The 17,421-nt window shown below is 32.5% G+C and overlaps 1 protein-coding gene across 1 annotated transcript in view; it reads left to right on the plus strand.

Annotated features, from left to right (window-relative positions):
- Positions 1-17,421, plus strand: part of LOC134699519 (uncharacterized) — a 132,324-nt gene that overhangs the window by 106,059 nt on the left and 8,844 nt on the right. Inside the window, exons 19-26 of the mRNA XM_063561117.1 lie at positions 309-443; positions 1,414-1,554; positions 5,169-5,281; positions 12,148-12,273; positions 12,944-13,038; positions 14,965-15,193; positions 16,104-16,379; positions 17,149-17,302. Coding sequence (XP_063417187.1) covers positions 309-443; positions 1,414-1,554; positions 5,169-5,281; positions 12,148-12,273; positions 12,944-13,038; positions 14,965-15,193; positions 16,104-16,379; positions 17,149-17,302 — 1,269 coding nt within the window. The remainder of the gene's footprint in view (positions 1-308; positions 444-1,413; positions 1,555-5,168; positions 5,282-12,147; positions 12,274-12,943; positions 13,039-14,964; positions 15,194-16,103; positions 16,380-17,148; positions 17,303-17,421) is intronic.

Here is a 17,421-nt window from a genome sequence, read left to right on the forward strand (position 1 = left end):
AGAAAGACTGTGTATTTACATTTCTTCACATTTTTGAATTCAATGTATCAAGTTATAACATATATGTATCTTAAAATTGAGAATTAAAATGGGGAATGTGTCATAGAGACAACAAGCGAAGGCCACTAATGGTTCTTTAATGCAGCGGGAAACTCCCGACTCGGAGGCGTGCTTAAGCTTGCCCCTTAAAAAAATGTTTACAAGTTTAGTTGTAATGGACGGCATATTTAACTCCGAAATATATTGAAGAAATTAAAAAAAATCATACCAGACTTACAAAGTAACAAAGTAACATGTATTCATTTTAGGAGCAAAATATAAAGAATCGTGTCAAACATTAGAAGATGGTTCAAATTGTTATGGCAATATGATTTGTGTGAGTGGTGTTTGTGGTTGTAACACCACCCAGTATTATAACCCAAATGTTCATAGTTGTAATGAAAGTAAGTATCTTAAAGTCAGTTTTGTACAGATACGTGCATAGATTTAAATGAATTAAGTGTTCGATGATAAAAGCATGAAACGTTGTGCGTTTATGTAAAGTTGTCTTTGGTTTTCGATGTTAAGTTGATTGTGGTATAACCACATCTAATATCTTTAAATTAAAAATTGACTACAAAACATAAATATTTAAAAAAAAATAAAAAAATATATATAATACAATTGTTTATTGTAATTTTAACCCTTCTTTAAAAATATGGGGTATAAAGTCTTACATCAGTCTGTCTGAAAATCCACACGTCCATCTGTTAGTCCATACGTCATCAGTCAGATTTTTCGTCGCATCTTTCTCAGAACCTGCATTACAAGGATTCCTGAAATTTGTTTACAAGATGAATATAAGTTAGCTTTTCCGTGTGATGCTTTTTTAAATATATCACTAAACAACTTCCGGTTTACTTTCAGTTTACCGAACACTTTTACCATTTTACACATGATGGCCAAGTTAAAATTGTCGTCACAGTTTTCTTTGAAACTTTCACAATTTCTGAAATTTGGTTTCAAGGTTTATATATCTTAACCGTGTTATGCGTTCTCAGATTCGTCACTCAAGACCCTCCTGTTTACTTGAATAATTTTGTCGTATTTTTCTCAGGAACTGCAATACAGGGATTTCTAAAAATTGGTTTCAGGGTTTATAAAAGTCAGCTTAACTGTGTGATGCGTTTTCAGATTCATCACTTTACGACATCCACGGCAGGCTGGGGTATCATCGGTGAACAGTAGTTTGCAGTTTCACTTATTTTGTCATTATCATGCTCCTTATTACCGGCTTATTGGCCGAAAGGAAATATGTATTCTGGAAAAAATGAATAATTATATTTATTAATCCTATTAAACTTATTGAAACAAAACATTAAGAATTATAAATTTCTGCTTTTAACATAGCTGATATAAAGGTTTTGATTACAGCTGGAAGATACCACGACCCTTGTTCAACAGCGGTTAGAAATATAAGTTGTTACCCTCCTTTGCTTTGTTCGTCCAGTGTATGCCATTGTGAACTGCCAGCAATGATGCATTATGACTCCGATGATAACACATGTAACGATGGTACGTATTCAGTCCATAACTTACTCCTATATAGACTCATACCCAGTTCACATTTTGCAGTTTAGATTCGACTTCTGCCAAAATTAGTTAATATAAGTTGTTTGTTTGTATTGTGAGGTCGAAATGGGAAACTTACCTCTCATTTAGAGCATACTCACACTTTCTCGTCTTATGGAAAATCAGTTGTGTTAACTTCTATTTTCCATAACCAATTTTGAGATACATAAAATGACTTTATTGTAAATTAATTACGATTTTGAATTCTAAATATTAAGAGGTGTGTAATTCAGGGCCTGCAATTCAGTGTCTTTGTTTATGTGTAACATATATGTTTTTGTTCATATTTGTACATAAATAAGGTCGTTAGTAAGTTATGTTTTCAATGGCATTCATCGAAATCCAATGACTTAATGTGTCTTGGGACTATTCGACTACGCATAATTTCACTCGTGAAATACAAAAGTATTTGTCGCAAATTCGATATAATTTTTTTTTGAAATTTTGATTGATTAGAAATGTTAAATCATTGTAGTTATGTGACTTATGGAATATTTCGTTAATATCCGTATTTGTTAAAGGGTCAAAATGACATTTCACCCATTTTCACCATTTTCCCGCCAAAATTTGGGTTTAAAGGCAAAATATTTGTTTTGCTTATCGGTGATCTATGTTTTTTATTTTGAACATTATTTGTGGCTATATTTCAGCTTTTTATATTACAGTTTTGGAACAAGTGTCATAGAACGTTTTTTTGATATTCCGATATGTCAACACTTCTTTTTTCCCTATCATTTCATTGAACAATTGTCCATTTTACATACCTGTTTACAAGTAAAATTTTGAGCTAAAATGGTCTGTGACCCCCAATATTTTAACGACCAATTTGATTCACTTTCTGTAAAAAAAAAAATAACAAAAAATATGGCACTCCTGATAGAAACTTCGAATAGGCCCGAGCCACCTTAAGGTCGAAAACTTACATCTAAATATTATTGTGTAAAAAGTGATTTTTCGGTAGTTTTGTATGCACATCTAAATCAAGGAAATAAGAAGTCCAGAAACCACCAAACGTAAAACAATACATCTTCTTTATGTGTTTCAAGGCGATGAATGCATTGAAGTTACTACTTGTTGGTGGAGAAAGTTTATAAAAGTCATAAAAAGCCTTTATCATGATAAAGAAAGTGTTTACGACCTAACAGGCTATGCATCTCTTGCATGGTCCTAGCTATCATACATTCACGACAGTTTCTGATCGGAATGGCCTTCCATAGACAGCTTTATTACGGAAGTTTTCCTTTTACTGCTTGTATCTTGTAGATGAAATTGCTCACAAAATATGTTTCAACAAAATTACAAGCACGAACTTGGATTTTGAAAAGGAGAAATTTAATAAAACCTGATAAAATCAAAAGCTCTACCGAATGATCAATTAACGGAAGAAATGGAAAATAAACGACATATTCCTCACTCGGTAAAGACACTTAAACAAAGAAATAGTGGACCAAGCCCAGATAAATAGATAGCTAAACCTCTTACTTATCTTATACTAAAATTGGTTATAAATATTGAAATCATTAAGAAACTAAGGTTTCAACTCTCTCAGGCAAAGGTGACTTTAGAAGAATTTGACTATCCATTTTGAGTATTTTTGTCATATAGCTTTTCAACGGTGTCAGTACTTATATATACTCGGATCTCAAATGTTTTCGTTTGAGCGTTCCTAACAAAGGTAAAATCAGAAAAGCGATTCGGAGGCATTGAACTTATTTAACGTGTTATTTTCAATTTTTTATATTACTGGGTCGATACCTCTGCTTGTGGACTTTCAGTCCCTGAGGGTATCATCAGTTCAGTATTCAGTACTTCGGAACTGACATGATTTAACCTTGAACTTATTAAACGTGTTGTTTTCAATTTTTTATATCACTGGGTCGATACCTCTGCTGGTGGACTTTCAGTCCCTGAGGGTATCATCAGCTCAGTATTCAGTACTTCGGAACTGGCATGATTTAACAAACGTTTCTAAAATTGACCGTTTATTAATTTTGAAATTATTAAGAAACTAAGGTTTCAACTTCTTCATATAAAGTTGACTCTAGATGAATTTGGCTATCAATTTTTGGTATATTTGTCATAAAGCTCTTCAACGGTTTCAGTACTTATACATCTTCGGATTTAAACTATTTGACTTTGAGTGTTTTTGATGACGGTAAATCCAGAAAAGCGTTTCGGAAGCGTTAAAATTATTATTCGAGTTGTTTTCAATTTTTTATAGCTGTTTTAAGATTTTTTTATTGACAAAATTATGTAAGCAACCCAAACAGATATTATTTGTGAGCGTGACAGTTATTTAGATCCATCAGCCAGAATTATGTAAACATACATAATTCATTTACAACACAACTGACTTTAGAAAAGTATTTACAAACATACATAAGTTAAATTAAAATACATGGATATACAAAATGAAAACAAAATCTTTTACTTTAAATTTTATCGCAGCCGTATTACACATCTTGACCCATCTGTATCAAGTTAGTCAAAATCTACTCAAAGAGCGACACGACTAAATAGAAAATATAAATGGAAGAATACCAAATAAATAGATAACTAAAAAGTTAAAAAAGACCACATCAGCACCTCACTTTGATCCTATAAACTTATGAATATCGTATGAGTTGACACACATATACTCCGAACACGAGTAAAGTAAGTATTATGCTCCTGAGTTATGGAAAATTTATAATTTAAAAATTTATAATTTCAAAACTTTTGGTACTGAAACGACGTTTTGAGTCAAAATCGAGGTAAATGTCTAAATATCAGGCATAGAAAGCCGTGTCTGTAGTTTCTATTATCTCTAGTTTAGGAGGATATATAAACGAGGACTGATTCAGAATAATTTGGATTTTTAATGTAGAGATCATCATCAATATTCATGTTTGTGAAAATAAAATCCCGCTTCTTTTATCTTCTATCTTTCTTTTACAAGTATTTGAAGGAACTTCGATTAACATAAAAATTTGAAAAAAGTCAGCAGAGAAAGGCACTCAATTTGTATCCTAAAAAATGCTGGCAAACTGCTGGAAAATTCAACTTACGTTGAAGTTAAAGTTAACGTAAACGTAAACATTAATATTTGAGCATTCTGTCGCCTTGAGTGTGGATAAAGAGGTCACGGAATACCAATTACAACATGAAATAATTTTTGCCTGTGTGAATTTGAACATTGTTTGTAATCAACAATGAATAATAAGTCCAATCGTCCAATGATCAATAGCAAGTACAGTATATCCCGTCCAGTAAAATTAAGTCAGATCTATATTATTGCAATTCTTTCTAAATTCAAATATCTTTCGAATTTAACCCTAATGGGAGATAGCGAAAAGAGATACATTACTTAGTCATAAGATCCACACCAATAAGGAAACAATCCAATTTAATACCAATATACAGCAAAAAAGAAGTTATGATAACCCTCTGTTAGTTATGTGTGTTGTCAAAAATGATGTTATTACCTAAACGCATAAGAATTAAAAAACAAACCCACACATTTGAAGTAAAATCATGTAAATTCATCATCAAAACTGAAACGTTTTCTTGCATTTTAGCTAGTTTCAATGCGGAGGAGTTCATAAATGATACAAAGGGATTTGGAAATATTGTAGGAGCGACAATGGATTCAATTCATCATATGCATATAGAGATAGAAGAGAAAGAGCATGTAAGATAAGTCTATTTATTCATGTTGTATTTGGCTCGTTCTTCTGTAACTCTGTCATGTTTTTTGTTTTTGCTAACACAATTTTTATCTTGATCGGATGTGATCTTATTTAGATTAACAATCACATAAGATAAAGAAAAAGATCCTATTGGAGTATTAAATAAATATTCTCATTCGTTGAATCCATTAATTACAGTAGGTTACATAAATGTTTATCATGTAATGAAAATCGAAAGAAACCAAAGGAGGAGTCTTACTTATTTTGTTTTGTTTTTTGAGCGAATGTCACGATATTTATTTGACATAAAAAAATTAAGAAGATATATCATTGCCAATGAGACCAAATGACAGAAGCTACAGCCTCAAAATGACAAATGTTAAACAATTCAAACAAGAAAAATAACGGCCTGATTCATGAACAAATGAGCGAATAACAAATACAAATATAATATACAGCATCAAACGATAACCACTGAATTACAGGCTCCTGATTTAAGGTAGGAAGATACAAATGGGGCGGGGTTTATATTTAATGTTATATTTGTAATTCTCATCGGATTTTGTCAAATGTGTTCAGACGTCTTTTCTATTATATTTATGTGTTATGGAAAGAAAAATTAATCACCGCTTCATTTTTTAAATTTAATTTTGTTCAACGTAATCTGTACGATAATTTACGTTTGAAGTTGGATTCATAACAAAATGGACAAATATATATATTATAGTTAATTGCTATTAATAAGTATTGCAATATGCATGATGTTTAAATGTAATATCAGTATTTAGTTCTCATATAATCTTAAATCTATCCTAATTCCGTCTTACTTTTGAATTATAGTTTTTCATCTGTGATGTCATTTTTGCGCTGTTTCAGAAATTTCATAAATTCAAATGTAACGTATTTGTTGTGACTTTTCGCCATCGTATGTGACGTCATTTTTTATGATTTATTGCTTTGATGCCTGAACTGAATCGGATGTGTCTATTCTGTGTTGGTCTTAGCATTATGTATTCAGGTCTAGTTTTCTGTAATTAGTTAATACTTCAGTTTCATTATGTATATCTGTGTATTATTCATTTGAACATAGCCGTATTTGACCCAACCTTTTTCAACTTTTGATCTTCAGTGCTGTACAACTTTGTACCCTTTTTTTCACTTTCGATCTTTTATATATGTGCGTCTTGTGTCGTCTAGTCTTGTGTGGACGAGGCGCGTTTTTGGCGTATTGAATTTTAAACCTGATGCTTTTTGTTATCTATTAATCATGTGTTTCTTTGTCTAATATATTCTCCTATTTATTTGTATTGTAGTCCTGTTATATCATGTTAAATTTAACATTGCCATTAAAGTCCGATGCCACAAAACCAGGTTCAACCCACCATTTTTTTCCTTAAAAAATGTCCTGTACCAAGTCAGGAAGATGGCCATTTTTATATTATTGTTTGTTTCTGTGTGTGTTATATTTTAACGTTGCGTCGTTTGTTTTCTCTTATTTTTTAGTGTAAATACACATTGCGATAAGACGTGTCACGGTACTTGTCTATCCCAAATTCATGTATTTGGTTTTGATGTTATATTTGTTATTCTCGTGGGATTTTGTCTGATGCTTGGTCGTTTTTGTGTGTGTTACATTTCAGTGTTGTGTCGCTGTTCTCCTCTTATATTTAATGCGTTTCCCTCGGTTTGAGTTTGGTACCCCGATTTTGTTTTTTGTCCATGGATTTATGAGTTTTGAACAGCGGTATACTACTGTTGCCTTTATTTAACTAGTTTGTAGGCACGCCAACACTTCCCTACCTGGGACTGAGGTGTAACAGTTAAAAATAAGAACAAACCATTACAATTTTCGAAAGGTTGATTTTATTCTTCACTATGTGTATAACTGATTAAATAAATATATGATAAAAGGGATGTTATCGTAATGATCTACACAAAAGGATTTAGATTGTATATTTTAAGATAAGATCTTCATGCATATTTTGTTTAATAGTTTGAATACAAAAGCGTTTGGGTTAACGCCAAGAAACCTCATGAAACATTTTAACAAAACAAAACGCTATCAATCAAACATGCCAAAGGAACACGCGATAACCAATTGCCGTATTCCCGACTTGGTTGAAACAATATCCGAAGAAAACGAGGTTTAATCTGGTTTTATAGCTAGCTAAAGGTCCAACTTTTATAACATATGTTTATAGTTCGATACGATATCCATACACATCGCTGTCTTGGATTTCACAACCAAGTTTCCAAAACCATTTTTTTTTTAATTCTCCGAATTCGATCACTACTATTTTCTATAAACAAATCTAAACTGTCCACTCATAAGGGCAGATAATATGTGTAACGATCATGTATTTGATGTTTAAACAATCTGTTGTATAGAACAAGGAATCAATACTGAATGTCTGTTCGAACTGTACACTCTCATGGTATTCTCTGATGATGATTTTACCACTACTCTTTTCTTTAGTATGTAATATGTTTAACGATCATCTATTTCATGTTTAAACAATCTTTTGTCTAGAACAAGGGGTTAATAAAATTAAGAGAGGAAATGAAGAATGTGTAAAAGCGACAACAACCCGACCATAGAGCAGAGAACAGCCGAAAACCACCATTGGTTCATCAATGTAGCGAGAATTCCCGCACCCGTATGTGTCCCTCAACTGGCCCCTAAAAATATGTATACTAGTACAGTGATAATGGACGTCATACTTAACAGCGAATTATACACAAGAAACTAAAATTTGAAATCATACAAGACTAACAAAGGCCAGAGGCTCCTGACTTGGCACAGGCACAAAACACCGGCGGTTTTAAAAAAAATGTTTATGAGATCTCAGCCCTCTCCTTATACCTCTTGCCAATGTATAAAAGTAAACGCATAAAAATACGCACATTAACATTCAGTTCAAGAGAAGTCCGAGTCCGATGTCAAAAGATTTAACAAAAGAAAATAAATAAAATGACAATTATACATAAATAACAACAGGCTACTAGCACTGAATGTCTGTTCGAGCTGTACAATCTCCTAGTATTCTCTGGTGATGTTTGACCACTACTCTATTCTATAGAATGTAATATGTGTAACGATAATCTATGTTATGATCAAACAATCAGTTGTCTAGAACAAGGAAGTATTATATGATAATGATTTGACCACTACTCTTTTCTATAGTATGTTATATGTGTAACAATCTTGTATTTCATGTTTAAACAATCTGTTGTCTAGAACAAGGGATCAATACTGAATGTCTGTTCGAGCTGTACACTCTCTTAGTATTATATGATAACGATTTGACCACTGCTCTATTCTATAAAGGCAACAGTAGTATACCGCTGTTCAAAACTCAAAAATCCGTGGACAAAAAACAAAATCGGGTAACAAACTAAAACCGAGGGAAACGCATTAAATATAGGAGGAGAACAACGACACAACACTGAAATGTAGCACACACAAAAATGACCAAGCATCAGACAAAATCCCACGAGAATAACAAATATAACATCAAAACCAAATACATGAATTTGGGATAGACAAGTACCGTGACACGTCTTAACAATAATATAACAAAGGCCATCTTCCTGACTTGGTACAGGACACTTTTGAAGGGGAATAAAAGTGGTGGGTTGAACCTGGTTTTGTGGCATGCCAAAGTCACACTTTAATGGCAAAGTTAACTCTTTACCGTTCCTATGACCCGAATTCGGGTCATAAGCACTTTTTTGCGTAAAATTAAGATTAAAACCTTTAGTTCACTGTCATTTGACTATCAACAGATTTCACCAAGAGCTTAAATGAAACCTGTGGGTTTCAGCTACAAGTTAAAATACCAGTTGTGTATTTTGGGGTTGATCTTTATGGTAAAATAAAGCAATTAAACTATCGTCGTTTTAAAAAAAATCAGCTAAAATTTTGTAGAAAAAACTTTAGGATTGTGTTAATCTTGAATTATCAAAACATTGTATATGGTTTCTATAAACCGCAAAAAAAACGGTTCATTATGGATTGTTTTCTTTCAGTTATGTTTTAAGCTTTATAAAATGAAGGTTCTATAAGTTTTCCTATGATTAATTTCTACGAAAAACGAATACAAACAGTGAACATTGTCAATAGTCAGTATCTTTCAGCAACTATTTCTTAAAATTTCTGACCATACCACTTAAAACGAGCATATTGTTGTTCCAGAGGCCAAATAGTATAAATGATATGCATTTCTTACTACTTGTGTTACTTGGTTTTGACATTAAATCATAAGATAATCTATTACAAATCGGTAACTAAGGGATGCTGAGGCTGACAGACTTTTGGTTTTCTGTCCTTTAAATGATTGTGGGGATAAAAGTGTGGATGCACTTCAGTTGCACAGTTTAGCTACGTGTTTTACCTAAAAAGCTCGAAAATAGCAATTTTGAGCCAAATCATCACATAGCATGTTTGGCTATAAAAATTACTGTTTCTCACATGAATAGACCATTGAGGGTTCTTTTTCGTGGAGATGTTATTCCTAACATTGTATTTGAATGCTCTGTTGATACTATTTCCATAAATAAACTTCAAAAAAGGACATTTTGAATCAAAATTTTACAATTTTCCGATTTTTTTGTTGTTGTCAAGTGACATTGGACTGATTATCACGTGATCAATCATGACAAAAAAAATTACAAACCTTTCATTAATAATACTGAAAAACTATTTTCTATAAAAAGTCTTAGTTGATAAGTCTACTAACAGTAATAAGAAAGTTATGAATGATTGAAATTTGATCGTTCCTCTGCGGCAAAAATAGTGGAATTTTTGCCAAATGGTAAAGAGTTAAATATAACATTGAAATGACGCTATAGTATGTTATATGTGTAACGATCATCTATTTCATCAGTACTGAATGTCTGTTCGAGCTGTATACTCTTCTAGTATTCTCCGATGATGATTTTACCACTACTCTGTTCTATAGTATGTTATATGTGTAACGATCATCTATTTCATCAGTACTGAATGTCTGTTCGAGCTGTATACTCTTCTAGTATTCTCCGATGATGATTTTACCACTACTCTATTCTATAGTATGTTATATGTGTAACGATCATCTATTTCATCAGTACTGAATGTCTGTTCGAGCTGTATACTCTTCTAGTATTCTCCGATGATGATTTTACCACTACTCTGTTCTATAGTATGTTATATGTGTAACGATCATCTATTTCATCAGTACTGAATGTCTGTTCGAGCTGTATACTCTTCTAGTATTCTCCGATGATGATTTTACCACTACTCTGTTCTATAGTATGTTATATGTGTAACGATCATCTATTTCATCAGTACTGAATGTCTGTTCGAGCTGTATACTCTTCTAGTATTCTCCGATGATGATTTTACCACTACTCTGTTCTATAGTATGTTATATGTGTAACGATCATCTATTTCATCAGTACTGAATGTCTGTTCGAGCTGTATACTCTTCTAGTATTCTCCGATGATGATTTTACCACTACTCTGTTCTATAGTATGTTATATGTGTAACGATCATCTATTTCATCAGTACTGAATGTCTGTTCGAGCTGTATACTCTTCTAGTATTCTCCGATGATGATTTTACCACTACTCTGTTCTATAGTATGTTATATGTGTAACGATCATCTATTTCATCAGTACTGAATGTCTGTTCGAGCTGTATACTCTTCTAGTATTCTCCGATGATGATTTTACCACTACTCTGTTCTATAGTATGTTATATGTGTAACGATCATCTATTTCATCAGTACTGAATGTCTGTTCGAGCTGTATACTCTTCTAGTATTCTCCGATGATGATTTTACCACTACTCTGTTCTATAGTATGTTATATGTGTAACGATCATCTATTTCATCAGTACTGAATGTCTGTTCGAGCTGTATACTCTTCTAGTATTCTCCGATGATGATTTTACCACTACTCTGTTCTATAGTATGTTATATGTGTAACGATCATCTATTTCATCAGTACTGAATGTCTGTTCGAGCTGTATACTCTTCTAGTATTCTCCGATGATGATTTTACCACTACTCTGTTCTATAGTATGTTATATGTGTAACGATCATCTATTTCATCAGTACTGAATGTCTGTTCGAGCTGTATACTCTTCTAGTATTCTCCGATGATGATTTTACCACTACTCTATTCTATAGTATGTTATATGTGTAACGATCATCTATTTCATCAGTACTGAATGTCTGTTCGAGCTGTATACTCTTCTAGTATTCTCCGATGATGATTTGACCACTACTCTGTTCTATAGTATGTTATATGTGTAACGATCATCTATTTCATCAGTACTGAATGTCTGTTCGAGCTGTATACTCTTCTAGTATTCTCCGATGATGATTTTACCACTACTCTGTTCTATAGTATGTTATATGTGTAACGATCATCTATTTCATCAGTACTGAATGTCTGTTCGAGCTGTATACTCTTCTAGTATTCTCCGATGATGATTTTACCACTACTCTATTCTATAGTATGTTATATGTGTAACGATCATCTATTTCATCAGTACTGAATGTCTGTTCGAGCTGTATACTCTTCTAGTATTCTCCGATGATGATTTGACCACTACTCTATTCTATAGTATGTTATATGTGTAACAGTCATCTATTTCATGTTTAAATAATCTGCTGTTTTGAACAAGGAATCAAGACTGAATGTATGTTCGAACTGTGTACACCATCCTAGGGAACATTTCTTGTTTTATGTTATGGCTCATTGTTTCATCTTTTTTTGGTAAAGTAAATCGGCAACAATATCGTACAGCTTTTTTAATATATAAAGTTTTTTATTTTTTTATTTTACCCATATGATGGTGATTTCTCTGTGCTTTTCTTACAGATAATTGAAGAAATGGTTACAGTTTTAGCTGTGTTACCTACAGAAAACGAAGCAGAAATGGAAAATGTCTTAGAAGCTTCGAACCAAATTTCTAAGGAAGCAGATGCCTTATCAGATAACGTTCAGGTAGAAAATTAATAATTAGTATAAATTGTTGGTCTGGATTTCTTTCTTTTTTAGATCAGAAATATCCGTCTCTAAATAACAAGAGTAGATTAAGATTGTAATTACTTTCCACAGAATTTTTCTGATATCCGTGTGAAATATCAGGATTAATAAGCTCCATAGTATACCAATTAAAGATTTACACAAAACCTATGGTAATTTTTAGAGGTAGTTCTATTCGAAGGTCTTTTTTTTCATAGACGATTTAAAAGGTGTGTTGAAAATTGGCATGTAGAAAGCTGATACATGTAGAGGATATACCTGGTTTCTATAAAGTTAAAATTAAGGTAAAAGACGGACGAAAGATACCAAAGGAACAGTCAAACTCATAGATTGAAAATAAACTAAAAAAAAGACAAACTGACAAACAATAGTACAGAAGACACAACATGGAAAACTAAAATACTTAGAAAGCTGTTGCAAAAATTGGTTGAACAAATAGGGATTGGTTTAGTTCGTCTTTCTTTTTTTTACTTATTTGAAATGAGAATACCATAGGCCATGTAATAAAAAGAATAACTAATTCAGGAATAAAAACATTGAAAAATGTTCAACATGTTCAATTCTATAAAACACTGATCTTGAAAATTGAGCATTATAACATTTTATGATTATTTTAATTTTCTTACAGGATGCGTTACTTAATGTTATGGACAAGATATCTGATCAGATATCACATTCAGATGTCAATAAAAGTGAACCGGGGAAAGTAGAAAATATGGTCAGGTGAGTATAACATCAAAGTAAACCGGGGAAAGTAGAAAATATGGTAAAGTGAGTATAACATTATTAAAGTGAACCGGAGAAAGTAGAAAATATGATCAAGTAAGTATAACATTAAAGTGAACCGGAGAAAGTAGAAAATATGGTCAATTGAGAATAACATTAGAGTTAACAGGGGAAAGTAGAAAATTTGGTCAAGTGAGTATAACGTTAAAGTGAACAGGGGAAAGTAGAAAATATGGTCAAGTGAGTATAACATTAAAATGAACCGAGGAAAGTAGAAAATATGGTCAAGTGAGTATAACATTAAAATGAATAGGGAAAAGTAGGAAATATGGTGAAGTGAGTTTAACATAACAGTGAACAGGGGAAAGTAGGGAATATGGTCAAAAGAGTATAACATTAACGTGAACCGGAGAAAGAAGAAAATATGGTCAAGTGAGTATAACATTTAAGTGAACAGGGGTAAGTAGAAAATATGGTCAAGTGAGTATAACATAAAAGGGAACCGGGGAAAGTAGGTAATATGGTTAAAAGAGTATAACATTTAAGTAAACCGGAGAAGGTAGAAAATATGGTCAAGTGAGTGTAACATTAAGGTGAACCGGGGAAAGTAGAAAATATGGCCAAGTAAGTATAACATTAAAGTGAACCGGGACAAAGTAGAAAATATGGTCAAGTGAGTGTAACATTAAGGTGAACCGGGGAAAGTAGAAAATATGGCCAAGTAAATATAACATTAAAGTGAACCGGGACAAAGTAGAAAATATGGTCAAGTGAGTATAACATTAAAGTGAACCGGGGAAAGTAGAAAATATGGTCAAGTGAGTATAACATTAAAATGAATAGGGGAAAGTAGATAATATGGCAAACTGAGTATAACATTAAAAGAGGAAAATATGGTCAAGTAAATATAACATAAAGTGAACCGGGGAAAGTAGAAAATATGGTCAAGAAAATGTAGCATTAAAAACCTGATAAAATAAATCATGTATGCTAAGTGTTTAAATAATTTTGACCCAGGGTTGACATTTTTGAAGATGTCTATATTAATAAAGAAGAAGACATTCATAATCTTGAAGATAAATATGTACAGTATGAATATCTACAGGATTTTTTTTTGCTGTATTAAGAACTGTTTGCTTTCACTCCTGTTTCTAAAAAATGAAATACGAAACCCATTTGGACTATAAAGGAAACTCTAATGCAGATATTGTGACGTCACACTCTCAATCATATCGTAAATTTGATACGTATACAGAGATATCCGGGCTTTTAAGAAGATCATTGTTCTGCACCGTCAGATATTTCTTTTAGTTTAAAACCAGAGATTTGTCAGCTACTGCCTAGTGTATTGATCGAAAGAAGAGTGGCTCTTGTATAAAAGTATCCACCTATAAGTATCTGGTTATTTATTCTATTAATAGGACAGAAACCAGAGGTAAAATACTTAATTATCTGGGTCTCAGCCATTTGCTTCAATTTAAATAAGTGTTTCATATTGGGGTAGCGACCTACAATTAGCCAATATATGCACAAGAATTCCGACAACTTGAGTCAGAATTGCGTAACCCTGAATAGGTTGTAATTACTGAATTTATTAAGAAAATTGTTTTGGAGCCGTTTCATGATTATATATCTTCTAGCTGAAACAAATTCTAACGGGATTAGCAATACGCATACTTACCTAGCTATGTCACAACCTGTATATTAACGTAACAAACAACAACTTAGAGGATCAAAAGAACTTCAAAAGGAATATAATTCTGATATGTCGACGGGATAAGCACCACCTGTTTTACATTCATTACCCGCAATACGAATACTTACTTAGCTGTTATGTCACAACCTGGACATTAACGTAACGAACAACAACTTAGCGGTCTTTCTGTCCTTTTTGATAAATAGTACACGTCTTTCTATTTTCAGGTCACTTTTTGATTCGAGTTCCAATCTTTTGGATTTAAATCATGTACCTGAACGTCATACTGTAAAAGAAAAGGTTATAGTGGAAGATAAATCTGAAACTGAAACTGAAGATGTCATACATGTAGAAGAAACAGAACCTGAACAAGAAGTTCCATATGAAAGTCCAGAGGAACAACAAGAAACACAGGTACAAGAAACAGAGGCAGAAATCAAGGCGAGAGAAAAGAAGGTATAACAATCAATTACCATAAATTTATAAAAAATCGTTACATTACGATACTACCATTAATCAGATTATACAAAAATAGGGAAACTTCTTCAAGAATTTGCAAAAAATCAAAACTGACTTTTTTTTAAAATTGTTTTCTAAATTATTTATCCAGTTGGAACCATATTAAAGTTATTAAAGGTACCAGGCTATATTTGGATACGTCAGTCGCGCGTTTCGTCTATACAAAATTTAGTCCTGTTATCTATGATGATTGTATTTACTGCCACTGGGTCGATGTCACTGCTGGTGGATAATTATTTCCCCGAAGTTATCACCTGCCCAGTAGTCAGCACTTTTTTGTGCTGACTTGAATTATCATTGATATGGTTATATTTATAAGTACCGATTATCATGTTATCTGCATGTTGATATCGTAAATATCAGCTGCGAGACATAATATGAAGCATTTTGTCGAGTGAGCGTAGCGAACGAGATCAAAAAGCCTTCATATAATGTCAAGCAGCTGATATTTTACAATTATATTAATATGCAGGTAATCTGATAATCGATTTTTCGGGCTATATATGCGTGTTTCGGAAGTGTTTTCTTTGTTTCACGAACACACAAAAGATGACTTAATAAGTTCGGGTCAAAGTTATTAACATCGGTTCAAACATTATGACGTCGCTGATATGTCCGGGTCAAAGTTATTTAGGCCGGGTCAACGTATTTGACGTCACAAAGACATGTTACGGAATAATATTGAGAGATGAACAGAGTGATATAGACAGTGGGACGACCGATAAATTAACTGTTTACACAGTGTGTGGCATAGTCAACAAGGTGACGTTATTTTTTAATTTATCTAATTCTATACCTCACTCAATACTCGCACATTAATATAAATATATAAATAATTCTATATTAGATCGAAAGAACAAAGAAGCTCCTTCACACAGTTGATATCATTGCTGATTCAGCACTTAAAACTCTGTCAGACGATGAACCTAAGACAATGGAATTCTCAACAAAGACCATGAATTTAGTAGTTGGAGTTTCCAAATTAAACAACTCAACGAACACTTCAACAGATATAAGCACTTCCAGGAAAATTGGTAACAAAACCGTCACTAGTTCCTTCAAACTTCCACCAGAAATAAAAGAACAACTAAAAGAAGCTAGTAAGAATGGATTTAAATTTCAGGTATATTTTTGTGTAGATTTATCCAGGCAGGTTGCAAAAAATACTTCTTTGGTTGAAAATATCTTTCCATTGTACTTGAATTAAAAGAATTGAAAATGTGCACTCATAAGGGCAGACAATTGTACTTAAATTTGGTAGGATGATATGTGTTTTTTTTTATAAAAATATAAGGCCAGTGACCCTCTTTATTTGATACTGTTGAAGTATTTATGAAAAGAAAGTATCTCAGTCTATTAGGGCTTTTCATAAAAATACTATGCTACCTTCTAGGAGGACATTTCTATTTTTTATTTGGGTGTTTATATTTGAATATTTATGAATGATGGATGGTGTTTCCTCGAACAATATGTAAGCGATGGGTTCACATGGCTATTTCACGGTGTTACAAGACAGTAATATGTAAATATTATCTTTTATGGACACTTTTTTCTGATTTATACTGGTTGTGGTTATAAAGTAAATTTCAATTGTATATTCGGCGGGGGTTTTCTTTTTTTTTTAAATGTCAATGCGGTAGGGATGACACACTTTTCTATTACAGATCTTTTCTCAGGCTAGAATCCAAGATCATGGTACAAGTCGTTTGCATACATTAATTCTCCTCTTTATATTACAGATGCTTTTCTCAGCCTAGGTTCCAAGATCTTGGGACAAGTCGTCTGGATACATTAATTTTCCTTTTTTCTACTACAAATATTTTCCTCAGACAAGAATCTAAGATCTGGGGACAAGTCGTTTGCATACATAAAGTCTCCTCTTTCTATTACAGATGCTTTTCTCAGACAAGAATCCAAGATCTTGGGACAAGTCGTCTGCATATATTAATTCTCCAATGATATCGCTAATTCTTAAGGATTTAAACCAAAAAACACTTGGTGTAACTAAATTACCAAAGCCGATCATCATTGACATACCTATTGGAAGTAAGAATCTATAAACATCAGTAAAAAGGATGCATGATAATGATGGGATGGGATCTGAACTCTTCTTTATACTTAATTATACAATATGTAGCTGTTTAAGTTTAACCCAAATATCGGTG

Source organism: Mytilus trossulus, unplaced genomic scaffold (assembly GCF_036588685.1).
Source record: "Mytilus trossulus isolate FHL-02 unplaced genomic scaffold, PNRI_Mtr1.1.1.hap1 h1tg000070l__unscaffolded, whole genome shotgun sequence".
Lineage (NCBI taxonomy): Eukaryota > Metazoa > Mollusca > Bivalvia > Mytilida > Mytilidae > Mytilus > Mytilus trossulus.